The sequence below is a fragment of the Lissotriton helveticus genome, chromosome 11 (assembly GCF_964261635.1).
Source record: "Lissotriton helveticus chromosome 11, aLisHel1.1, whole genome shotgun sequence".
NCBI classification, from domain to species: domain Eukaryota; kingdom Metazoa; phylum Chordata; class Amphibia; order Caudata; family Salamandridae; genus Lissotriton; species Lissotriton helveticus.
In genome coordinates this window covers 423,959,805-423,980,692 of record NC_136072.1, presented here as the reverse complement: position 1 = coordinate 423,980,692, position 20,888 = coordinate 423,959,805, and the positions used below count along the sequence as shown (strand labels likewise).

At 48.3% G+C, this 20,888-nt stretch overlaps 1 protein-coding gene across 2 annotated transcripts in view; it reads right to left on the bottom strand.

Moving 5' to 3' along the window:
- LOC144791256 (ephrin type-A receptor 3-like) overlaps positions 1-20,888 on the bottom strand; it is a 508,479-nt gene that overhangs the window by 28,874 nt on the left and 458,717 nt on the right. For both annotated transcript variants that reach the window (XM_078665908.1, XM_078665909.1), the window contains exon 12: positions 18,906-18,967. In XM_078665908.1, coding sequence (XP_078522034.1) covers positions 18,906-18,967 — 62 coding nt within the window. The remainder of the gene's footprint in view (positions 1-18,905; positions 18,968-20,888) is intronic.

Genomic DNA, 20,888 nt, shown 5'->3' with positions numbered 1-20,888 from the left:
GCAGTGGCAGACGGTGTCGAAGGCGGCAGAGAGGCCTAGGAAGATGAGTGCTGCGTTCTCGCCGTTGTCCAGCAGGGTCCTGATGTCGTCACTGATGTCGTCAGTGGTGGCAATGAGGGCAGTCTTGGTGCTGTGGTTGCTGCGGAATCCTGACTGGGGTTCTTCGAGGTATCGGGTTAGCTGTCTGTTGACGGTTTTCTCAATGACCTGGCCGGGAAGGGGAGCAGAGAGATGGGCTGGAAATTCTTGAGGTCTCTTGGGTCTGCCTTAGGATTTTTGAGTCAGGCGTTGATCTCGGCGTGATTCCAGATCTCTGGGAAGGTCGCGGTCTCAAGGGAGAGATTGATGACGTTGCGCAGGTGGGGTGCGATAGGGTTGCTTGCTCTGTTGAAGACGTGGTGCGGGAATGTGTCCGACAGAGAGACGGAGTGGATTGAGCGCATGGTCTTGATGGTGTCATCGATGCTCACGCTGGCCCAGGCTAGCAGGGGTCATGGTCGATGGTGTACAGAGGGTCTGTTGTGTTGCTGTCTGTTGGGGCTGTCTCGGTGTTGAAGCTGTTGTGGATGTCTGCTATCTTGCAGTGGAAGAAGGTGGCGAGGGAGTCGCACAGGGTTTGTGACGGCGGGATGTCGTTGGTGTTGGAGCTGGGGTTGGAGAGTTCCTTCACGATGTTGAAGAGCTCCTTGCTATTGTGTGCATTGTTGTCGAGGTGGTCTTTGAAGGAGGTCCTCTTAGCCGCCCTGAGGAGGTGGTGGTGGTTGCGGATGGCGTCCTTGTGTGCTGCGTGGCTGTCTGGAGTTTGTTCACTGTGCCATTTCTTCTCTAGTTTCCGGCAGGCTGTGGGCAGCGTCGTCGGTGTTGGAGGGTTCGACGGGTGGGCTGAGAGCGAGATTTGCGTGTAGTTGGTATTCGGTGATTTTGCTCCAGCAGCGGTGGGGGATCTGTTGGGTGCGGTGGTAGGTTTCTGGAAGGTGAAGTGGATGCAGCGGTGGTCGGTCCAGAGGAGTTCGGTGGTTTGGCTGATGGAGACGTACGGGCTTGAGGAGAAGACTGGGTCGAGCGTGTGGCCGGTGGAGTGGGTGGGCGTTTTGACAAGTTGCTTCAGTCCGAGGTTGGCGAGGCTATCGATCAGGGTTGTCGTTGTTGTTCTCAAGGTGAAAGTTCAGGTCTCCGGGGAGCATGTAGTTGGTGGAGGTCAGGGTGTGCGTGCTGATCAAGTCGGCAATGGTGTCGCTGAACTGGAGGTGGGATCCGGGGGGTCGGTAGATGAGGGTGCCTCTGAGGGTGCAATTAGGGTCTATGTGGATCTGGAAATGCATGTGTGCGGTGGTGTTGAGCGCGTCGTCGAGTGCTAGTCGAGACCCTGATGCTGTTCTTGTGGACGATGGCGATTCCTCCTCCGACTCCGATGGTGCGGTCTCTGCGGGTGATCTTGTAGCCATCTGGGATGGCTATGGCAATGTCGGGTACGGAGGAGTCGTTAAACCAGGTCTCTGTCAGGAAGGCGACATCCGGGGATGTTGTGTCGAGCAGGTCCCAGAGCTCGACGGCATGCTTGCATGCGGAGCGGGTGTTCAGTAGTATGCATCAGAGGTGGTTGAGGTCTTAGGCTCTGAGACTGGTGTAGCTGCCGTTCCGGCAGGTGAAGGGGCTGTGTGTGCATTTCGTGGCGGCCTTGAAGCAGGTGGCTCCGTCCAGAGTTGAGAGCGTGCAGAGTGCTGGCGTCGTAGTGGCGGCAGTCATCGTGGCGGGAGCTGGGGCCAGGGGTTCTGGCGCTGGGCGCAGTCCGAGCACGGACGGGCAAAAACGGGCTCGCATTGGGCACACCTTCTGCACGCCAGCGGCGCGGCCACGCATCGGCTGGCATATTTGGGGAGGTGGGAGGGAGGAGCAGCTGGGAGGCGGGGGCAGCGAATGGGCAGTGGGCAGTCAGGGGGCCGGGGCCGCAGGGGACACAACGGTGAGGGCGGTGAGGGACAATGAAGGTAACAGAAGGAAAAGGGGCACAAAAATCGAGGGTAAAACGAGTGGCACAAAAGGCAAAAGGGCACAGAAATAAGGGGAAAATGAGTGGAACAGAGGGCAGATAGGCACAAAAAATGAGGGGAAAACGAGTAAAACAGAGGTCAGAAAGGCACAAAAAACTAGGGAAAAACGAGTGGAACAGAGGTCAGAAAGGCACAAAAAATTAGGGAAAAACATTTTAGTAGGGGTGATTAATTTTGTTTCTCATCACCCTCGTCTAGTTCTCTTAAAAGCAACATAAATTAAGTGAAAGTTACAAAAATATATTCAATCAGGTTTTCTCGTAAAATTTGGAAGTTTTACAATATAATATTCCATACTCTCCATTTTAACCATTTGATATGTTGGTTCATTTTTGCATGTGCATCGTCGCACACAAGCAAAAACCATGGCAGGCGTGCAGTTGATGATCTTTTTTTTACTTATTTTGAGACTAGGAGGTGAGAGAGAAAGTAAAAAAGGCATTTTGTTACTTTTGGTGTTTACTGTCTGAGTGAAACTATGCTCTGCACATTGAAGGGGAAACATGATATTCTGTGAACTGTGTAATAGAAAAAATAAAGAACTATGGTTATCTACACAAAATTGTTGTGCTCACCTATTTATGGCAAAATTTGCATATTTTCTTTTTATGTTTGCCTTGATAGTGCAGCAGATCGCATAATTCGTGTTACCAAGAGGCAGTTTTATCAATCTTTCATACAGAGCAACGCAGCAAGCCGCCTAGCTGCGCTGTTTGAAAGGGAGAGGGCAGGAATGTGCTGTATTTAAGATTATGCAGCAAAACAAACAAACAAGATGATGGACGGAATGTTGCACAATGGCAAAACATTCACCTTCAGTCACTTGTGTGTTTTAAGATTATACAGCACATTCCTTTCCTTTCCTTGCACTTGCACACTTCTGTTTATTGGTTATTGTGCAGGAAGAGCACTTTTTCTGCATAAAAACAATCCTGAGGGGCGTTTTCCTCTTTCTATGTGTGCTGCATAAGAGAAAAAGATGAGGAGAAATAAAGATATTTCTCCTCGTTATGCCTCACCTGAGGAGGCGTAGCATTTTGATGCATTTCCTGGTCTACCACTAATAGTAAATCTGGGAATGTCCCAAAATTCATGGGTGGATGAATGGGAAACCCCACTCTCCACCAATGGATTGCACCCTGGGACAGAGTATCGCAGGCCTGTGATTTGTGCTGCCTTGCGTTAGTCTAGATTGATCAAGCCATGCAGGGCCACGCAAGGAGGTCTTGCGTGGCTTGATAAATCTCGCTTACGTTTTGCGTCTCCCTTGCGCTCCCTAACCTGGCACAAGAACGACACAAAACCTTGATAAACATGGGCCTAAATCTTTCAAATATACAAAGAGTGAGTAAAGCCCTGCACAGAGTAGTACTGCACGCTCACTTTATGCCAACAGCTGTTTAGTATACAATTTCTTTCTTGTGTGTGCTTACACTGCAATGCTTAGGGACTATTATAATTCCCAAAACTGTGCTGAATCATCACACATTTAATTATTTCGTTCATAGATGCATTATATACAGAAAGTAATCTTTTTTTTTTTCCTTTTTGTAATTGGAGCAAGCTTTTTAAAAAAAAAAATACTCAGGACTCTAAATACGAGGCAGACCTATTGGCTTTGCCAATGCTTTCTGTTTTCCCCCACCAGGGCACACTTTTGTTATGACTGAAGCATTTCAAAGTTTCAAAACCTTTATTGTAAATGCACCATGTTTGAAACCTTTTGTTGTTGGAAAAAATGTACTGTTATGGTTGATGCAAGCAGCACAGGTTTAGGTGCTGTTCTCATACAAAATGATTGTGGAAAGGAATGGATAATTGCTTATGCTTCAAGGGCATTAAAGGATGCTGAGAAACATTCAGTTATTGAAAGGGAATTGTTAGCATCAGTTTGGGGGCAGAACATTTCAAAACTTTCTTATGGGGAACGAAGTTTACAATAAAAACTGATCATAAACCTCTTATCTATATCATGGCACCGGGTGGAGGACAAACTATGTCAGCTCGTCTTGCTAGACTAGCATCTAGACTACAATCATTCCAGTATGAAATGGTTCATATAAAAAAATCATTTTTTTTTGTCATTACAACATACTTTTTACCATAATTTACCCAGGACTCTAAATGCGAGCCAGACCTATTGACTTTGTCAGTGCTTTCTTTTTTTTCTCCCACCAGGGCATACTTTCTTGTAAAACATTCAGTGTCTTTCAAATAAACGTACTTTTAAAGGCTAACTCACGACATTCTCATTAGGCCCAGCAGCCCCGCATTGTGATGAGCTCAGCGAATGCATCTGCTGATAAAACAACTCGTCAGGTAATTAGACAGATGTCTCATTTCACCTTCAATAGATTGAAAAAAGGCGGGGAGGGAAAAGGGCTCGCCGATCCGGGGATGATTTATTGGCCACCTTTCACCCCGATGGGCTGCAGCCATTTGTCATCGGGAGGGTCCTTAGCCCTCTGCTGCCAATCCGGAAAGGAAGGCCTTGTTCCCCGCGCGTGCTGACCCTGCTCTTTCCCCTCGGAAGACCCAATAATGAGATGAGGGTCCGCGGAGCCAGCTCAGCTGTCTCAGGAACAAGGCGGCTGAGCCAGAGTGATATTCAAATTAAATCACCTGTCACTGAGAGGCCGCTAGGGGGCAGTGTGTTATCCTGAGTGTCTCCCTTCTATGCAGGGCACAAGTCCTAAAAACAGAAGTGGGGGGACGGGACGCTGATTTCACAACAGGAAGTGACGTCACGAAAGGTGGCTGGCACCATCAGACTCATTGCCTCCCCTCGCTCACCCCTTAGCAAATGGAGCCACACATTCACTCTTTGGCCTCTCTGGGGCAAGATCTCGCCCCAGAGAGGCCAAAGAGTGAAAGTGTGGCTCCATTTGCTCCAGTTATCGAGCTCCCGGTAAAATAAGTGGGGGGACGCTGTCCACCCGCGTGGTACCCCGACTCAAGCCCTGCTTCTATGTGTCTGTTATGCAGTGCATGGAGTGTGTCATGCTCGTGTTTCCTCTCCTCTTGGCTCCACCAGTGACTATTGCCCATGGTTGCTGATACCAGGGGCTTAACACAGGCCCCCGCAGCCCACGCGGTGCGGGGGTGCCCGAAGCTCCAGGGGGCCCCCTCGGCACTGCACTCTGTCCGGAGAGATCCTAATTGAGCCCGGAGGGGACCCCTCTACATACCTTGCAGGGAGGCCCCCTCAATTTTCGTTACGCCAGTGGCTGATACCTGGAGGCGGAGCAAGAAGAAATTGAAGCGAGGCTTACATGGAGGGGCATATATTGGAGTACAACGGTAACCTGACGCCTTGAAGTGAAGACCGCTTGTCTGCCTGATGTCAATGTTACATTTATGCGGCACGTGGTAATGTTCACTATAATGCAGGTTACAACTTTTAAAATGGCCCATCTGTGCACTTAGCATCCAGGGCCACTGGAAATAAGAAATTCTGCAGCTGTGTCATTAAGTATGGATTTGCCACACTTGCCGCATAATCCATCAACTTCAGCATTATTTGCATATTTTAACCAAAAAAACAAAACATTCTAGGTGAAACGGATTAACAGTTTACCAAATACACCACCACACTTGTTGCCATGCAGTGGTAGGTCAAGGCAGGTCAACTTTAGGACGGTGATTGCTGTATGTAGGTGTGGAAGTGATACCAATAAGCTTAAACATTAGCTGTTCACATGAGTAAAAATAACAAAATAGTGAAATAATACTGCTTCAAAATATGGACAATTTTTCTTTTCTTTCTGCATAATTGAGCCAGCCCTGCTGCATAATTTAGTCATTGCCTCTAAGCAATTCCAGTGTCACTTATTACATCTGGCAGCCACTGTTTGCAACCCGTGAACTAATTTACTGCCATAGAGTTTAGCTAATCTAACTATGGATTTTTATAAAAGAAAGTACGACTTTAACAGGTGCAGTTTTTAATAGCTTGGTGACTGTGCCCTTTGTTTTAACATGGGGCAGTGCTGAGTTTTCAAAGATAAGTGCTTCTTCATTTTGGCCAAGGTCGCCTTATGTCACGTCCTGTGATTTCTGTAGGGGTTACAAGGAGTGTGATGCCACATTTCCAAATTTTCTTTCTGATAAACTGATGCAGCTAACCTCTCTTCTCAGTCTCATACTTCAGAATTTGAAGATGCAGTGCAGATCTGGCCAATTTTGTGAATGTGTTCCTCTCGGTGAAATTCCATGGTTATAGTAGAATGTATGTGGATTTCAGCCTCCTTTCACAGCACACACTGACTAACCATTGCAAATTAGCAAACGTTTGGTGCAAACCCATTTCATTCAGGTAATTTGTAGATGCGATTACACAGAGACTATAGTGAATCAACAGAGAGTGTCGCTTACACACTTCGCGAAAAAAAGGCTGCCTAAAATCAGTACTTCTGTCTTGTCTGTGTTCAGTGGCAGGGTCATGAAAGTCCCAGCTCTGTCACCTCCCCTAGTCCCTTTCTCTTAACAAGCATTTCAAATGCAATAAGACTCGCATTTACGAGCGTTTGAGCTATTGGCATTGTAAATGACAATGCCTTGTATTTATGTGCTGTTATTAAAAATTATAAATAAAAGGCATTGTCATTTAAAATGCCAATAGCTTAAACTCTCTCAAATGCCAGACGTATTGCATTGCAAATGCGTTCGGTGCCTGTGCTATAAAAATAAAAAAAAGAGTTAGGAGAGAGCGTTCCCTGCCTGCAACAGCAGGCAGGACAAAGCTATTTCGAGAAAATAGTGCTCAGAGGCTGTAATTAAAGCCTAACGAGTGACAACACACATAACAGTGGGTTTCGCCTGGGAGGTTACAAAATGAGACAATACGGTACTAAGGAGGGACTACTAAGCCTTTTGACCAATGAACAGCCACAGTTTACAATGGACAATGACAGAAGCCAATGAAACATATGGGCTGAGAGTGGGCGGTGCTTCAAGTCCCTACCTGAATACAGCATGCCTCGCAGAGCAGCACATGTGCTGCCCAGCCTCGACCTAAAATATCAATTGCTTATTTGAGAGCAGAAGATTTGAGATTGCACATTGTTGTTACTGGCTTTATTCTCAGGAATCTGATGGCTGTCCTACTCTCAATATTGCAATGATCTTGGCTTTCTTTAGGTGTGTTGAAGAATGTCACATTCCTGAAAAAACCCCGAGGCATATAAAATACCAAGGAGTACCAGATTTTTGTGTGCTGGTGTTTTTCGCCGAAACACACTAAGTCCCTGTGGGAAGCCTCAATATATCTGATATTTTCCCCATTTTTACAGAAAGCCCACGTAAAGCTCCAATAATTGGCACTGCTCAGCTTTATGGCTCAAACAGCCTGATTCATGTACATGCCGTTTTGCGTGGCCCTAATAGCGAATCATAGCGACTCGCTATTGAGGACACGCAAAACGGCATTCATGTAGGAATTGCTAATAAAATAGCGATTCCTACATGTTCTTTATTTGCGAGTAGCAAATTGCTACTCGCAAAAACTCCCCATTCATTCCTATGGGCCAAGAGGCCCATAGGAATGAATGGGGAGTATCCCTTATTTGCGAGTAGCAATTTGCTACTCGCAAATGAGATAGCGATTTTAAGGGTGCCAGGGGTGTCCAAAGGACGCCCTGTAGCACCCCTAAAATGCACATTTGAACAGGTGTTGCGCACACACATGTCCAAAGGACATGTGTGTGTGCAACATGCAACTTAGAAAAATGCTTTTAAAAGCATTTTTCTGAGTTTTTGCTATTTACCGACAGGTCTGACCTCTCGGTAAATAGCGGCCCCAAAAGTGCAAAATCGCTATTTCTTGATGTGTCATGAATAGCATTTGAGGAATCTCTATTAGAGATTCCTTAAATGCCATTCCTCGCAAATATGCGAATTCTTAAATAGCGATTTTTGCATTTGGGATTGTGAATACCAAATGCAAAAATCGCACTCGCAAAGGGCCAGATTCTCAGAATCTGGCCCTTTTGCGAGCGCTATTGCCTACATGAATCAGGCTGAAAGTGTTTTACTGTGTTGTTTCAGGTCTTTTGCCTGTGAAATCAGGCCTTCGAAGGGTCAAAGAGATTTTCTTTTACACTGTGCACATTTGAAAATAATGAAAATGTTAAACACATATTATTGGGATCCACAATGATGTTCCCATCTCGTACACTCCGGAACCTTGACATTCTATGACAATGCCAATGCAAGTGGATACATATTTGAAAATGGACACAAGAATGCAATCTGCGTGATGAAATATAGCTAAATGCAGAAGAACACGAATAGCGGTTACTCGCTAAATGTGCTATCGGGGTACAATTCCCCCTTGTCAATTCCTCATAATTACACAAGCAGGAGTGTCAACATTTATGCAGAATTACTGAAATTACTCTGATTACTCCAGTGTAATTGAAACTACCCCCGGTCCTAGAGTTATGTGATTCTATGGCCACAACATTTTCCGCATAGTTATGCATTTCCCTACTTTGCCACAATCAAACATCTGATACATAAATTGCAGATTTTAACAAAAAAAACTGTCCGGTGCAGCAGAAGGCCCTTCATAAAAGTTGACTAGTCATCTTTCCGTTGCTTATTGCTGTTTTTGGTTGTTAAACTTGGACTAATGAAATGAAATCTTTCCCCTGACCGTGAGCATAAACGTTAATGTAATACTATCACAAAATGTGCCACATTATGCTGCATAATTTTCTATGTTTTGCCGCATAATTTCCATGCTGCAGAATTTGTTCCTCCTCTGCCGTATAATTCCACTGGATTTGAATATATTTAACAAAGGGTTATGAAATGTTTTATTGGAAGATAAGTCCCACACTTTAATGAACTTTCTAGGGAAAGATATCAGGTAAAGGAAATCGATATTTTTAGCATATTCTCGAGGGACTATGTCGCAGGAAGAGAACAGATCTATGGATCAGAGAAGCTCATATGACGAAGGGTTGGCTACCAAAGCTTTGTTATTTTAAGTCTTCTCTGTCTAGAAAGGCGGCTCCCTCCTTGAACAAATCGCCTGTAAGTGTTTCCCCGAGGACTAGAGGTAAACATAGGAGAGTGTTAGATTATTAACACCAACGCAGGCAAGGCTCTTAAAATGCAAATGAGAATACAGGGTATTAACATAATAACATTCCTCAGCTAATCCGTGAGCACATTCTGTGAATCCCTGAAATACGCTACAAAGCATACTGGCGATCTCGACTATCTACCGACAGTTGGTGACCAATCACTGTGTTTGTCCCGATAGCACATTTGTAAAAAAAAAAACCCCACAATTTTCCCATTAAATATTCATGAAACATTTATGATGCTTTCAGTGTGGCTTAAGGCTTCAATGGAGTGAAAATGTTTAAATATTCGCAAACTACCAAATATGAAAACGCACAGTCTTTCTTTAAAACCAACACATTCGTCTCAGACTGGTAATATTGTACAAAATCCCACTAGGAGCGTCACTCACCCACATTTTAAGTCTGACCTCTTAGCAAAGGGTCTGAGCCAAGTCCCCTTTATGTCTACGGCAGTGGCATAACATCATATCACATCTTGAGTGAAAGGCATTCAACCAGAAACTCTGACTCCTAGGTCAAAATACTTTAAAGGTTATTTCTGTTACATCATTCCATCGTAAACCACGTTGGTGATCTCAACACACCAGCGGCAGATTAAAGTGCCAATTCACAAAGCAAAATAAATATAAAAATTGTTTTATAGAATTTCTTCAGAAAAAAATGACAGTTGATATAAATCTATTCTGAATGATTCTTTAAATGTAGCCTTATTCACAATAGAGACTTCTATCATAAAAAATAGCTTTCAATGCTTGAAAATTCACATCATTTCATAATAAAACTGAAAAGCGAAATTCAAAAATATCGAAGGTAAAAAGAAGTATTTAAAGTGATAGCGCTGTAAAACTGTGCAGTGGACTTTGGAAGGTTAAAACACACTGCAGGTTCTTCTACTTGCAGTGCAGAACATGATATTTGCATGAACTGACAGGAATTCGGAGGGAACAAATATGTGCAAAAACTAGAACCAACTTTAGGTTCTATTCTGGAGAAAACCTAGAATGTTCCTTTCCTTGACTGTTCACTGTTCAGTCTCAGGTGGAGCCTACAAGAACAAGCGTCACGGACCATAACTACATTAGCAGACTCTCGGGGTGCGTGGACTCATGTCTGCCGCTACCAAGCACCGGAGGGGATGGACGTAGGGCAGAAGATCTACCTTGGTCCAAAAGCGAATGAGGTTATTTGAGGACTCTGAGAGGTGTGTCTGGCTCTGCGACTGAACTCCCTTCCTTAGTACTTAATGTCAACTTTCAAAATTTCAAGAGAGGTAATCGGGTACGGCAGCCGCGTTTCTTGTCAGAAAGTAAAACAAATGAATCCGTTATTGGCCTCCTTCCTTACTCCCTCCCTTGCTGCCTTGCCTTGCCCTGCCTTCCCTTCCCTTCCCTCACCCTCCCCTCCCCTCCCCTCTTTTATTTAAGGTTTTTGCATAGCACTGCAAACCACTGGTTGCAGCCTCAGAATGCTTTAGGTCTTACATCAGTAAGAGTGCTGAACAAAGAAATACAAAGTGGACAGCAGAAGCCAAAAATATTACCAAATTTACTAATGCACAAGTTACTACTTGTGTAACGATATATCTGTAAGAGACATTAGTTAGTGATAGATTCCTTACCTTAGAATATCCCCAGGCGTCAGACTGGATCCGGAAAATTTTGCGTAGCAATACCCCTGCGCGCCGGCAGGCGTCGTCCGCGGCTCCGCGTCCGTCGTCGGCGTCGTTAGCGCCGGAATGACGTTGTCGGAGTACTTAGACGCCGCCCATGCGCGCTGACGTCAGTTCTGATACACAGCTTTTCCGCGCCAGATAGGCAGAGTCATGATAGAACCAACACTGGTGCCATGAAACTAGGGCCCTGAAAGGGGATGACCTTAACCCTAGATATCGGTTCGCAGAACGGGGAGGATGGGTGAGTCGGTAAGGAATCTATCACTAACTAATGTCCCTTACAGATATATCGTTACACAAGTAGTAACTTGTGCATCTGAAAGAGACACGTTAGTGATAGATTCCTTACCTTAGAATAGATACCCCAGCAATACCAACCCCGGTGGTGGGTCTGCGAACCAATAATCACACCAGAAAGTCCTGGAGGACGGAACGGCCAAAGAAGCCATCCCTCCGGACTTGACTGTCCAGACAGTGGTGTCTTGCAAACGTGTGCAGCGAGGCCCACGTAGCTGCCTGGCAAATGTCCTGCAAGGGCACACCCCGGCCCAGGGCAGTTGTAGTGGCCGTGGCCCGGGTGGAATGAGCCCGCAATCCAACAGGGGGCTCCTTTTTAGCCAAGGAGTAACATGCCTGGATACACAAGATGATCCACCACGAGATGGTCCGCTTGTGCACCGCTTTCCCCTTCTTAGCGCCCACGTAACCAACAAAGAGTTGGTCATCACCCGGAACTGGCGTGTGCGATCCAAGTAGAATGAAAGCGCACGTTTTGGGTCCAGACGGTGGAGCCGTACGTAACACAACCTTGTCCGGATGGACAGAAAGGAAAGGAGGAGTACAAGAAAGAGCCTGGAGCTCACTCACTCTCCTGGCAAAGGTGATGGCAACCAGGAAAGCAGTCTTCAAGTTAAGAAGATGGAGAGGACAGTTGTGAAGTGGCTCAAAGGGAGCGCACATCAGAAACGTAAGAACAAGGTTCAAGTCCCACTGAGGCATCACAAACGGAACAGGAGGGAATGTGTGTGTGATGCCCTTCAGAAATCGATTTACAATAGGGGACTTGAGCAAAGAAGGTTGATCAGGCAGCCGTAGAAAGGCTGAAAGGGCAGAAAGGTAGCCCTTGATAGTGCCCAGAGCAGAGCCCTGCTGGGCAAGAGAAAGAAGGAAGAGAAGAACCTCAGAAAGAGGGGCAGCAAGAGGATCCACAGCCTTTGCTGTGCGCCATGCCACAAATCTGTTCCACCTGCAGGCGTGTACTGACTTAGTGGAGGGACGCCTGGCTGCCAGAATGACATCACAGACTTCAGGAGGCAAGTCAAATGGCCTCAACTGTCGCCGCTCAATCTCCAAGCATGGACGTGGAGACTGGACAGGTTCGGGTGGAGGACCGTCCCCTGCTGCTGCGACAGAAGGTCCTCCTGAAGAGGCAGACGAACCGGGGGATCTACTGACATACTGAGTAGCTCTGGATACCAGTACCTTCGTGCCCAGTCCGGAGCCACAAGGATGACTTGTGCCCGGTCGCGCTTGATCTTCTTCAGCACTCTGGGAAGAAGTGGTATAGGCGGAAAGGCGTATAACAGACCGCAACTCCACACGCGACGAAAGGCATCGCCGAGCGAGTGCCGCCTGGGAAATTTCAACGCGCAGAACTGATGACATTGCACGTTCTCTTCGGTGGCGAATAGATCTAAAAAAGGCTCTCCCCATTGCTGAAAGAGGCCTTGCGCCACGTCCGAGTTCAGACGCCATTCGTGATCCATTATGCACCGACGGCTGAGTTCGTCCGCCCTGGCGTTCGGAGAACCTGCCAGGTGTTGAACCACCAGGGTCATGCCCTGCTGTTCCAGCCACTGCCAGAGGCACAGAGCCTCCTGGCAAAGGGTCCAGGACCCCACCCCGCCCTGTTTGTTGCAGTACCACATGGCGGTGGTGTTGTCCGTAAACACCTGCCCTACACTCCCCCGGACAGAGGGGAGGAATGTCTTCAGTGCTAGACGAATCGCCCGCAGCTCCAAAAGGTGGATATGGTGCTGGGTCTCCACCGGAGACCAGAGGCCTCTGATCTCCGCCTCTCCCATGTGGCCTCCCCAGCCCTGGAGGGACGCTTCCGTCACAACTACGTGCTCCGGCTGGGGAAGGGAGAGGGATCTGCCACTGACCCAATCGCGGTCCGTGAGCCACCACTGCAGCTGTCTCGCAGTGCCCTCCGAGATCAGGACGTGGTCAGAAAGGTTGCCTTGATGCTGGGCCCACTGAAACTTCAGGTCCCACTGCAGAGCCCGCATCCGCCACCGAGCGTGATGCACCAGAAGGATGCAGGAGGCCATCAGTCCCAGAAGCCGCAGCGTCAACCTGACCGATACCCGGGATAAAGGCTGAAAGAGTGGAATCATAGCCTGAATATCCCGGACCCGCTGTTCGGGAGGATAAACCCGAAACTGCGCCGAGTCGAGAACGGCTCCGATGAAGAGGAGCTTCTGAGAGGGGCACAGGTGTGACTTTGGCACATTGATGGAGAACCCCAGCTGATGCAGGAGGTCTGCCGTCGTCTGGAGGTGGCTGACGACTGTCTGGGGCGAGCCCGCCTTCAACAACCAGTCGTCGAGGTAGGGGAAGACTGAAACCCCTAACCTGCGCAGATGAGCTGCTACCACCGCCATCACCTTTGTGAACACCCGTGGGGCGCTGGTAAGGCCAAAGGGGAGCACGGTAAATTGAAAGTGCTCGTGGCCAACCGTGAACCGCAGATAGCGCCGGTGGGCCGGCAGGACGGGGATGTGGAAATAAGCGTCCTGCAAGTCCAACGCTACCATCCAGTCTTCTGGGTCCAGGGCAGCTAGGACCTGAGCTAGTGTCAGCATTTTGAACTTCTCCTTCCGGAGGAAGCCGTTGACGTTCCGTAGGTCCAAGATAGGGCGTAGGCCCCCTTTGCCCTTCTTGGGTACCAGAAAGTAGTGGGAGTAGCAACCACACCCTACTTCTGGCCCAGGAACGCGCTCGATGGCCCCCTTGGCAAAGAGGGCCGTAACTTCCTCCTGCAGAAGTCGCAAATGATCCCCCGATACTCGGTGGCATTGCGGTGGCATGGCTGGAGGGGTCGCCTCGAAGGGGAGGGAGTAGCCCCTTCGGACGATTTGCAGCACCCACCCGTCCGACGTGACATTGCGCCAGTGGAAGAGGTGATGGCGAACCCTGCCACCCACTGGCGTCACATGGGCCTGAAAACACGGACTAGGAAGGTTTTGAGGCAGGTGCTGCGGAGGGAGGTGTGGACTGGGCTCGCCGCTGTCCCCGACCGCCGTTACGGCGGTTTCCACGGCCACCACCGCGCTGTTGAACATTCTGCGGTGCGTGGGTGGCAGCTCGTGTGGGGGTGCCCATTCCGTGGCCACGAAAGGAGCGAAAGGCACCCGATTGCTGGCGTGGGGGCGAGAGGCCCAAGGACTTGGCCATAGCCCTGGAGTCCTTAAAACGCTCAAGCGCATGGTCTGCCTTGTCGCCAAAGAGGCGACGGCCATCGAACGGCATGTCCAGAAGAGTGGACTGGACATCGGCCGAAAAGTTGGCGGTCCTAAACCAGGCGTGGCGTCGAACCGCCAACGTCGTTGCCATCGCCCTGCCCAGTGAGTCTGTGGTATCCAGCCCACACCGGATGGAATATCGCGCTGCATCTCGACCCTCCGCAAGGGATTGGGCGAGTTTAGCCCGGACCTCCTCCGGGGATTGTGGCAGCACGTCCGCGACCGTATCCCACAGGGTGTGGGTGTAGCGGCCCAAGAGGCATGCGGTATTGAAGGACCGCAGTCCCAAACTGAGGGACAAGAACACCTTCTTCCCGAACTGCTCGTACCTCTTGGATTCCCGATCGGGCGGGGCCGTCGGGAATGCGGTCTGGGAAGTGGAGGCCTGGATGACCAGGCTCTCGGGGTGGGATGGGTGGACAAAAAGCAAGGGTCGCCCGGAGCTGGCCGGTAGCGTCTGGCCACGTTCCTATCCACAGGCGGACCTGAGGCGGGCTTGGACCAAGTGCCCACAAGAACGTCACACAAGGCCTCATTAAACGGCAGCAGTGGCTCACTGGAGCTTGCCTGTGGTTTAAGGACCCCAGTGAGGAGGTTAGTCCTCACGGCCACGACGGGGAGCTCAAGGTTTAAGGCCTTGGCCGCCCTCGTCAACACTACACTGTAAGCAGCCCCCTCCTCCGTAGCCACGGTGGGAGGGGAGGCAAATCCAGTGTCTGGCGAAGTGTCAATACCACTGGCCTCCCCAAGTTCATATGTCCAGTCCTCTTGAGACTGGCATTCCTCTGCCAGAGGGTCAGCAGACCCCTCCCAATCACCCTCGTCACCCATCTCCTGTAGAACAGGTTCAACAGACGGGGCCTACTCATGGAAATAAAAATCTCCAAAGGCCGTCGGAAGCGGCGCCCAGCGGTGCCGTTCCGGCGCCAGAGTCGGACCGAAGGGAACATTGGGGACGGGGTCCACAAGGGGCGCCGGGGGTGACACCCGCGGGGCCGGCGCCGGTGAGGTCGTGAGGTCGATCGGCGATGACCCGGATCCGGAAGCGGGTCTGGTGAGGTCCTGCGGCGCCGGGACCGAAGTCGCCGGCGGCGCCGGCGCCGAAGCACCCGACGGCGTCGAGGCCGAAGCACCCGACCCGCTAGGGCCTCCAGCCGGGGCCGCTGGGCCCGAAGGCGCCACGGGACCCGGCTGAGGAGGGAGGGACCTCATGGCAATGAGGTACCACTCGATCTCCTCCGGCGACGCGCCATGCCCAGGGACCCGAAGGTGTGGGGCAGGTGGCGACGCCTGCGACTCAGTCGGAGCCGCGTGGGTGGTGTCACCCGAACCCCCGGCTGCATCGCGCGAGCGTCGGGGTGGGTCGGAGGAACGATGACACCTCTCCGACCTCTCATGCCTCTTACCTGAGGACTTGGATCCCGATGACCGATGTCCACTCCCGGAGCTGCGAGGACTCCGACCCCGCGACCGGTCCCTCAACCTCCCGTGGGACCGGGACCTGGAGCGGCGCGGGGCCGACTGCAAAAGCTTGAGCCGCTTGCGGGACCGCTCCCGCCTAGCTTTCGACGTCAGGGCCCGGCAGTCGGAGCAGGTACGGTCGTCGTGGTCGAGGCCTAAACACTTCAGGCACCGGCGATGGGGGTCGGTAACCGACATCAGTCGGTCGCACTTGGAACAGGGTTTGGACCCGGGCATCCCTACCGGCACCGTCGGAGTCGAAGACTCTAGTAGAAAAATTATCAAAAAGATCTAAAAGTTTAGTCAAAAAAAGACTAAGGGGTAGAGCTTCTCCGGATCTGCGCTAGCTGGCGCGGAAAAAAGAAGAACTGACGTCAGCGCGCATGGGCGGCGTCTAAGTACTCCGATGACGTCATTCCGGCGCTAACGACGCCGACGACGGACACGGTGCCGCGGACGACGCCTGCCGGCGCGCAGGGGTATTGCTACGCAAAATTTTCCGGATCCAGTCAGACGCCTGGGGATATTCTAAGGTAAGGAATCTATCACTAACGTGTCTCTTTCAGATAACACGATTAAAAAGAATTAGAGAGACCTCCTGGGGGGGGGGGGTAATCTTAGGTGTCTAGGTCGCTTCCCTGGATCAAAGACCTACGCCAGGTGGCCAGCTAAGTGGAAGGCTAACTCTATATCTGACTGAACAGGTAGGCTTTCCACCCTGTGCTAAATCTGAAAGAGTACATTTCCAGTCTTAGAATCACTGGGAGCGAGAACTATAAATGTGATCTTTGTATGAGGCAGGCCTACCTCCAATTTTGTTGTAGATGAATGGCCTGATAGACAATATGTTATGGTGTATAGCTTTATGGATTCTAGGAAGAAGGTGAAGGATAAACACCACAATCAAGTAGTCAGGTGATCTCCTGTGTAAAGGTTTATGGTCATTCATTCCATGACTTAACAAGGGATGAGCCTGTTACACTGGAATTCAGAGCTCATTCCCATAATCAGCCTTTGGTCCAGTAGACCTCCTGGTACAATAAGAATTGCCAGGTCTGTGACCCTTAGCAACGCTCCTCCTAATCTCAACCTCTTCCATTCCTTGTGCTACCCAATCGCAGCTGGTGATTCAGCTGACTCTTTGTATTCGCTGCATAAGTCACTCCAACAGGCCTTCTGATTGTCATGTTTTTCTTGTCAACACTGTTTGCTATTGGTGAAAAATGCTGTGATGTTAAAGAAGTGATACATGGATCAAATGCTTAGGTGTGCACAACCAATATTTTTGAAATGACAACCTAAATTAGATTATTTTCAAAACCTTTGGTGGGGCGAGAATGAAAATGTCTTGTATGTTAGTCTATGGGCTATTTTACATTTGTTGATAGCCCCCACCACACGTGCATGGAATTAAATAAAAAACGTGTCCTGATCTTCAGTCCTACTAAGCAGATAGGTTACATAAATGCTGCTAGGAGGTGAGAGAAACTACTGTTCTTCTACGGAGAACTGCTGTACTTCCATTGGGACAGTTACAACATGACCCTGCAATGCAGGTATAATTTGAATGGGACAGAGCCTGGCTGTACCAAAAATGCTTAGCATCGAAGTACCACCACTTCTTAGCATGATGTCTAGATGTTCGTTGAGGTACAAATTACACACGTTAGCGGGCCTGTTGTATGTGACTGTGCCCTTGCGGCTAATTTTTTACAAGACTTCAATTCATTTATTGGCCGAGTAGATTCACTACACTACACTGCTACTGCACTTTTATTGATAGAGTTCTAGTTCTACCCTGATACAGTTCCAAATCTACCTATCATGAACTTCGTTTTTTTAAGAGAAGTTTCAGAACTTCTGTGTAGGAATGCTATACTTAGTATGGCATTCCGACCACTCAGCAGTGCTGCTATAATTATATTGGGACATTACTGCCCCTTTCCATACATAGGGTATAGATACAATTGCAAATGCCAGTTGTTACTTTTAGTGGGGTAGCTGGGGGGCTTTGGGAGCAGTGCCGAGTGCAAGGCACCGACTGCTCATCGTATACATACATACATACATATATAGATCTATATATACACACACAATCACACACATTAAAAATATCATTTAAATTAACAGTACATGTATGTAATTAAGAGTAATATTTTTAATTTAAATTCGATCCTTATATACTTCAAGAAGTTCTCCATCCCAGAACTTTAAAAACCCTTACTACCGCATAGTCATTATCCTAGAACCCTAAAAACACCTTTGCTACCCTTATACACTACACACTTCTGTTCCCTTAAAACCCCATACACTTGACATTTCCAGAAGAAAGTCTGGAAAACTGTGCTTTGTACAGTTTACGAGCCATACTTCTGGATATGTTTAAGAATTCCGAAAAGTGGTAAATCTGCATCTAACATAGGCATACTCCTGTGGATTTACTGCTTATTTTAGCCAGCGCTAGGAGTGGTGACTACCTGGCCTGCGACTACTACAGTTAGTTTCTCGTTGGTATGTGGGACAGTGGTGGCTCCTTCGCTGAGGCGGAGGAGCGTCGCCCCACTGCTTTTAGCAGTGAAAATAAAGGAAAACTAGAATGATAATACCTAGACGTTATTATCATTGTATTTGTTCAAGCGTCTCTGCATGCGGGCTGCTCTGCTCTCAGAGCAGGGGAAGGAGTGGTGGCACTCTGTAAAGTGTGCATGAATGTTTGACTGGCCATCTTGGGCCGGCCAAACAGGCATGCGCACTTGGTATGTTCTCCATGCAGGGGGCATTATAGCCTGCATGGAGAACATGCCCAGACCCCATTCCCCATCTGAGCGCCGAACAGTGGCACTCAGACGAATCACAACGCTGCATTGCAGCGTTGTGATTGGTCAGGGCAGCCTGGCTGCTTACTCTTCCGGCTGGAGCGGAGGAACAACAACGAGGGATGACACGGAGAGACACAAGGAGGTACGTTTTCTTTTTTTTATCTCTCCCCGCCTGCCCCACCACCCCGATCCTTGCCAGCCGCTACTGATGTGGGATTCTGTAAAATTAACCTATAGAGAGAGAGAGCAAGATGTGTAATGAACAATTGGAATCGCCTTACCTTCAGAAAAGAATCCAGGGACCCATTTTCCATGAATTCTGTGATAATCATCACAGGTTTACCTGAAAAAAAGAAATCCAAACGTCAATTAACAGCTACCATGTCCTTCTGGTATATCCTGGAAATCCAGACAGTTATATGGGTGAAATTACAGTTGTGCTACATAACATCACATCACATAACATCAATTGTGGGAGATATAATTCAGCACAGTTTGCAGAAAATTAGGCAATATTGTACATTTTAGGAGATGCCCAACATTTGCTACATGCAAAAGAGCTAACATTTATGATGCCAAAATCTTACGCAACATGGCTCTACATCGGATGATGTTTCCTTCTTTATTGTAAGCAATGCTTTCCTTCAATCAGGAACCCGCACAACAAAAAATAAGTCACAACCCTCTTAAATTTTAAAGATGTGTTAACATAATTATTTACCTAACATTTTTTTGATTTTTCACAACATTGACTGAAATTCCTTTAATGCTACAATTGATAAAGCCTTTCTCTCATGGCCAATCATTACAAACTCAGTATCTCTTCTCCAGGGACTTGACATTACTGATCCTACATGTAAACACAATGTCTACCATTACCTTATCCCTAATTACACATATCACCGTTCATTAAGTTAACTGATCTTTGTTATCATTTAGAGCCGCTCATACAAATAATATATTTCACCCCTATTCTGATATAATCCAAATCTAAAATGGCTTATATATGAAATGGTAAATGTATGGTATGGGTATCTAAGAGTAATTATTGTGTTTATCATATTAACGTAGCAGAGCCGCTGATTAAGAGACGTGCCATTTTGCTTTTCACCCATCTTGCACCTTCTGCAACGTCCTTCTCGCACCAATAGGAACACACACAATATCTTGTGTCCTGCCACCCTCCACAATCATTCAAAGTAGTGCCCTTCAAACTTCTGACCTGACATTTAAAAACACACCAGACGTCCATCTACCCTCCCTGCCAATCCTTGTTAATCCCCTCCCTGATCCTGTATGACTATTAAGACCCGAGTAGCTGGAGTCCCGCCACTTTACCTCACCACCGTCTGTGGGCTATCTCTCCCTTCCCTGGCAACTGCTGTGCTGTCTGCATTCAGTATGGCAGTAGGAAGCATGGACGCCTTGCAAATCGCTGAGGTGTCCCAGGTCAGATGGAAGTTCCTTTGAACCGCCGGTCTGTGCAGACCCATGACTGAGTGGAGAAATGGATTTTCTGGTGAAAGATGGGCACCTTCATTTGACTGCTTCGCTTAGGTCTTCAGAGTGGGAAGTAGAAACTGGGAAATTATTTTACATTCCTTACTAACAAACACCTACTTATAGTTCTGAAGGTCCGACCAGTTAAACACGACAGTAAATCCTTTTTAAAATTGGCCCTTACCCTTTGGAACTCTCTGCCCATACATCTACGAATCGAGATCGAGCATTCAAAGTTTCGTAAATCTCTTAAGACCTGGCTATTCTAAACCATCTTCTCTGTCTGTGCCTGAGTCTCGGCAAAGCGCTATGAGACCTCTTGTTGATATATGTGCTCTACAAGAAACAGTACATAGATATAGACATAGACATAGACTTTGGCTGGGGTCTTACCCGGGGTAAGTGAGAAAAGACTTGTGAAATTAATGCTTCCATTGGTGATGTCTTATCAGTGAAAAGCAACTTCTGTTTTTCACTGCTGTGAGGATACTGCAGTGAATAACTGGATTTCAAATGATGTAGTCACACACAACCAATGGAATTGTACTGGAGAGTCAGCAATGCGGTTGTTCTCCGCTGAACGGTTAAGAGTGACATCATGGGCAAGAGCGAAGGCCTAGTTGTCCATCATTTTCTTCAAAACTCCCAGTTTGAAATAAATGCCCAATCTATTTTGTATGTGGCCAGCCTCTTTCTCCCTTGCACAGTCACCTCCCAGAATGTCCTCATTGACAACCAAACGAGAGGGGCGGGGAGCATGCATT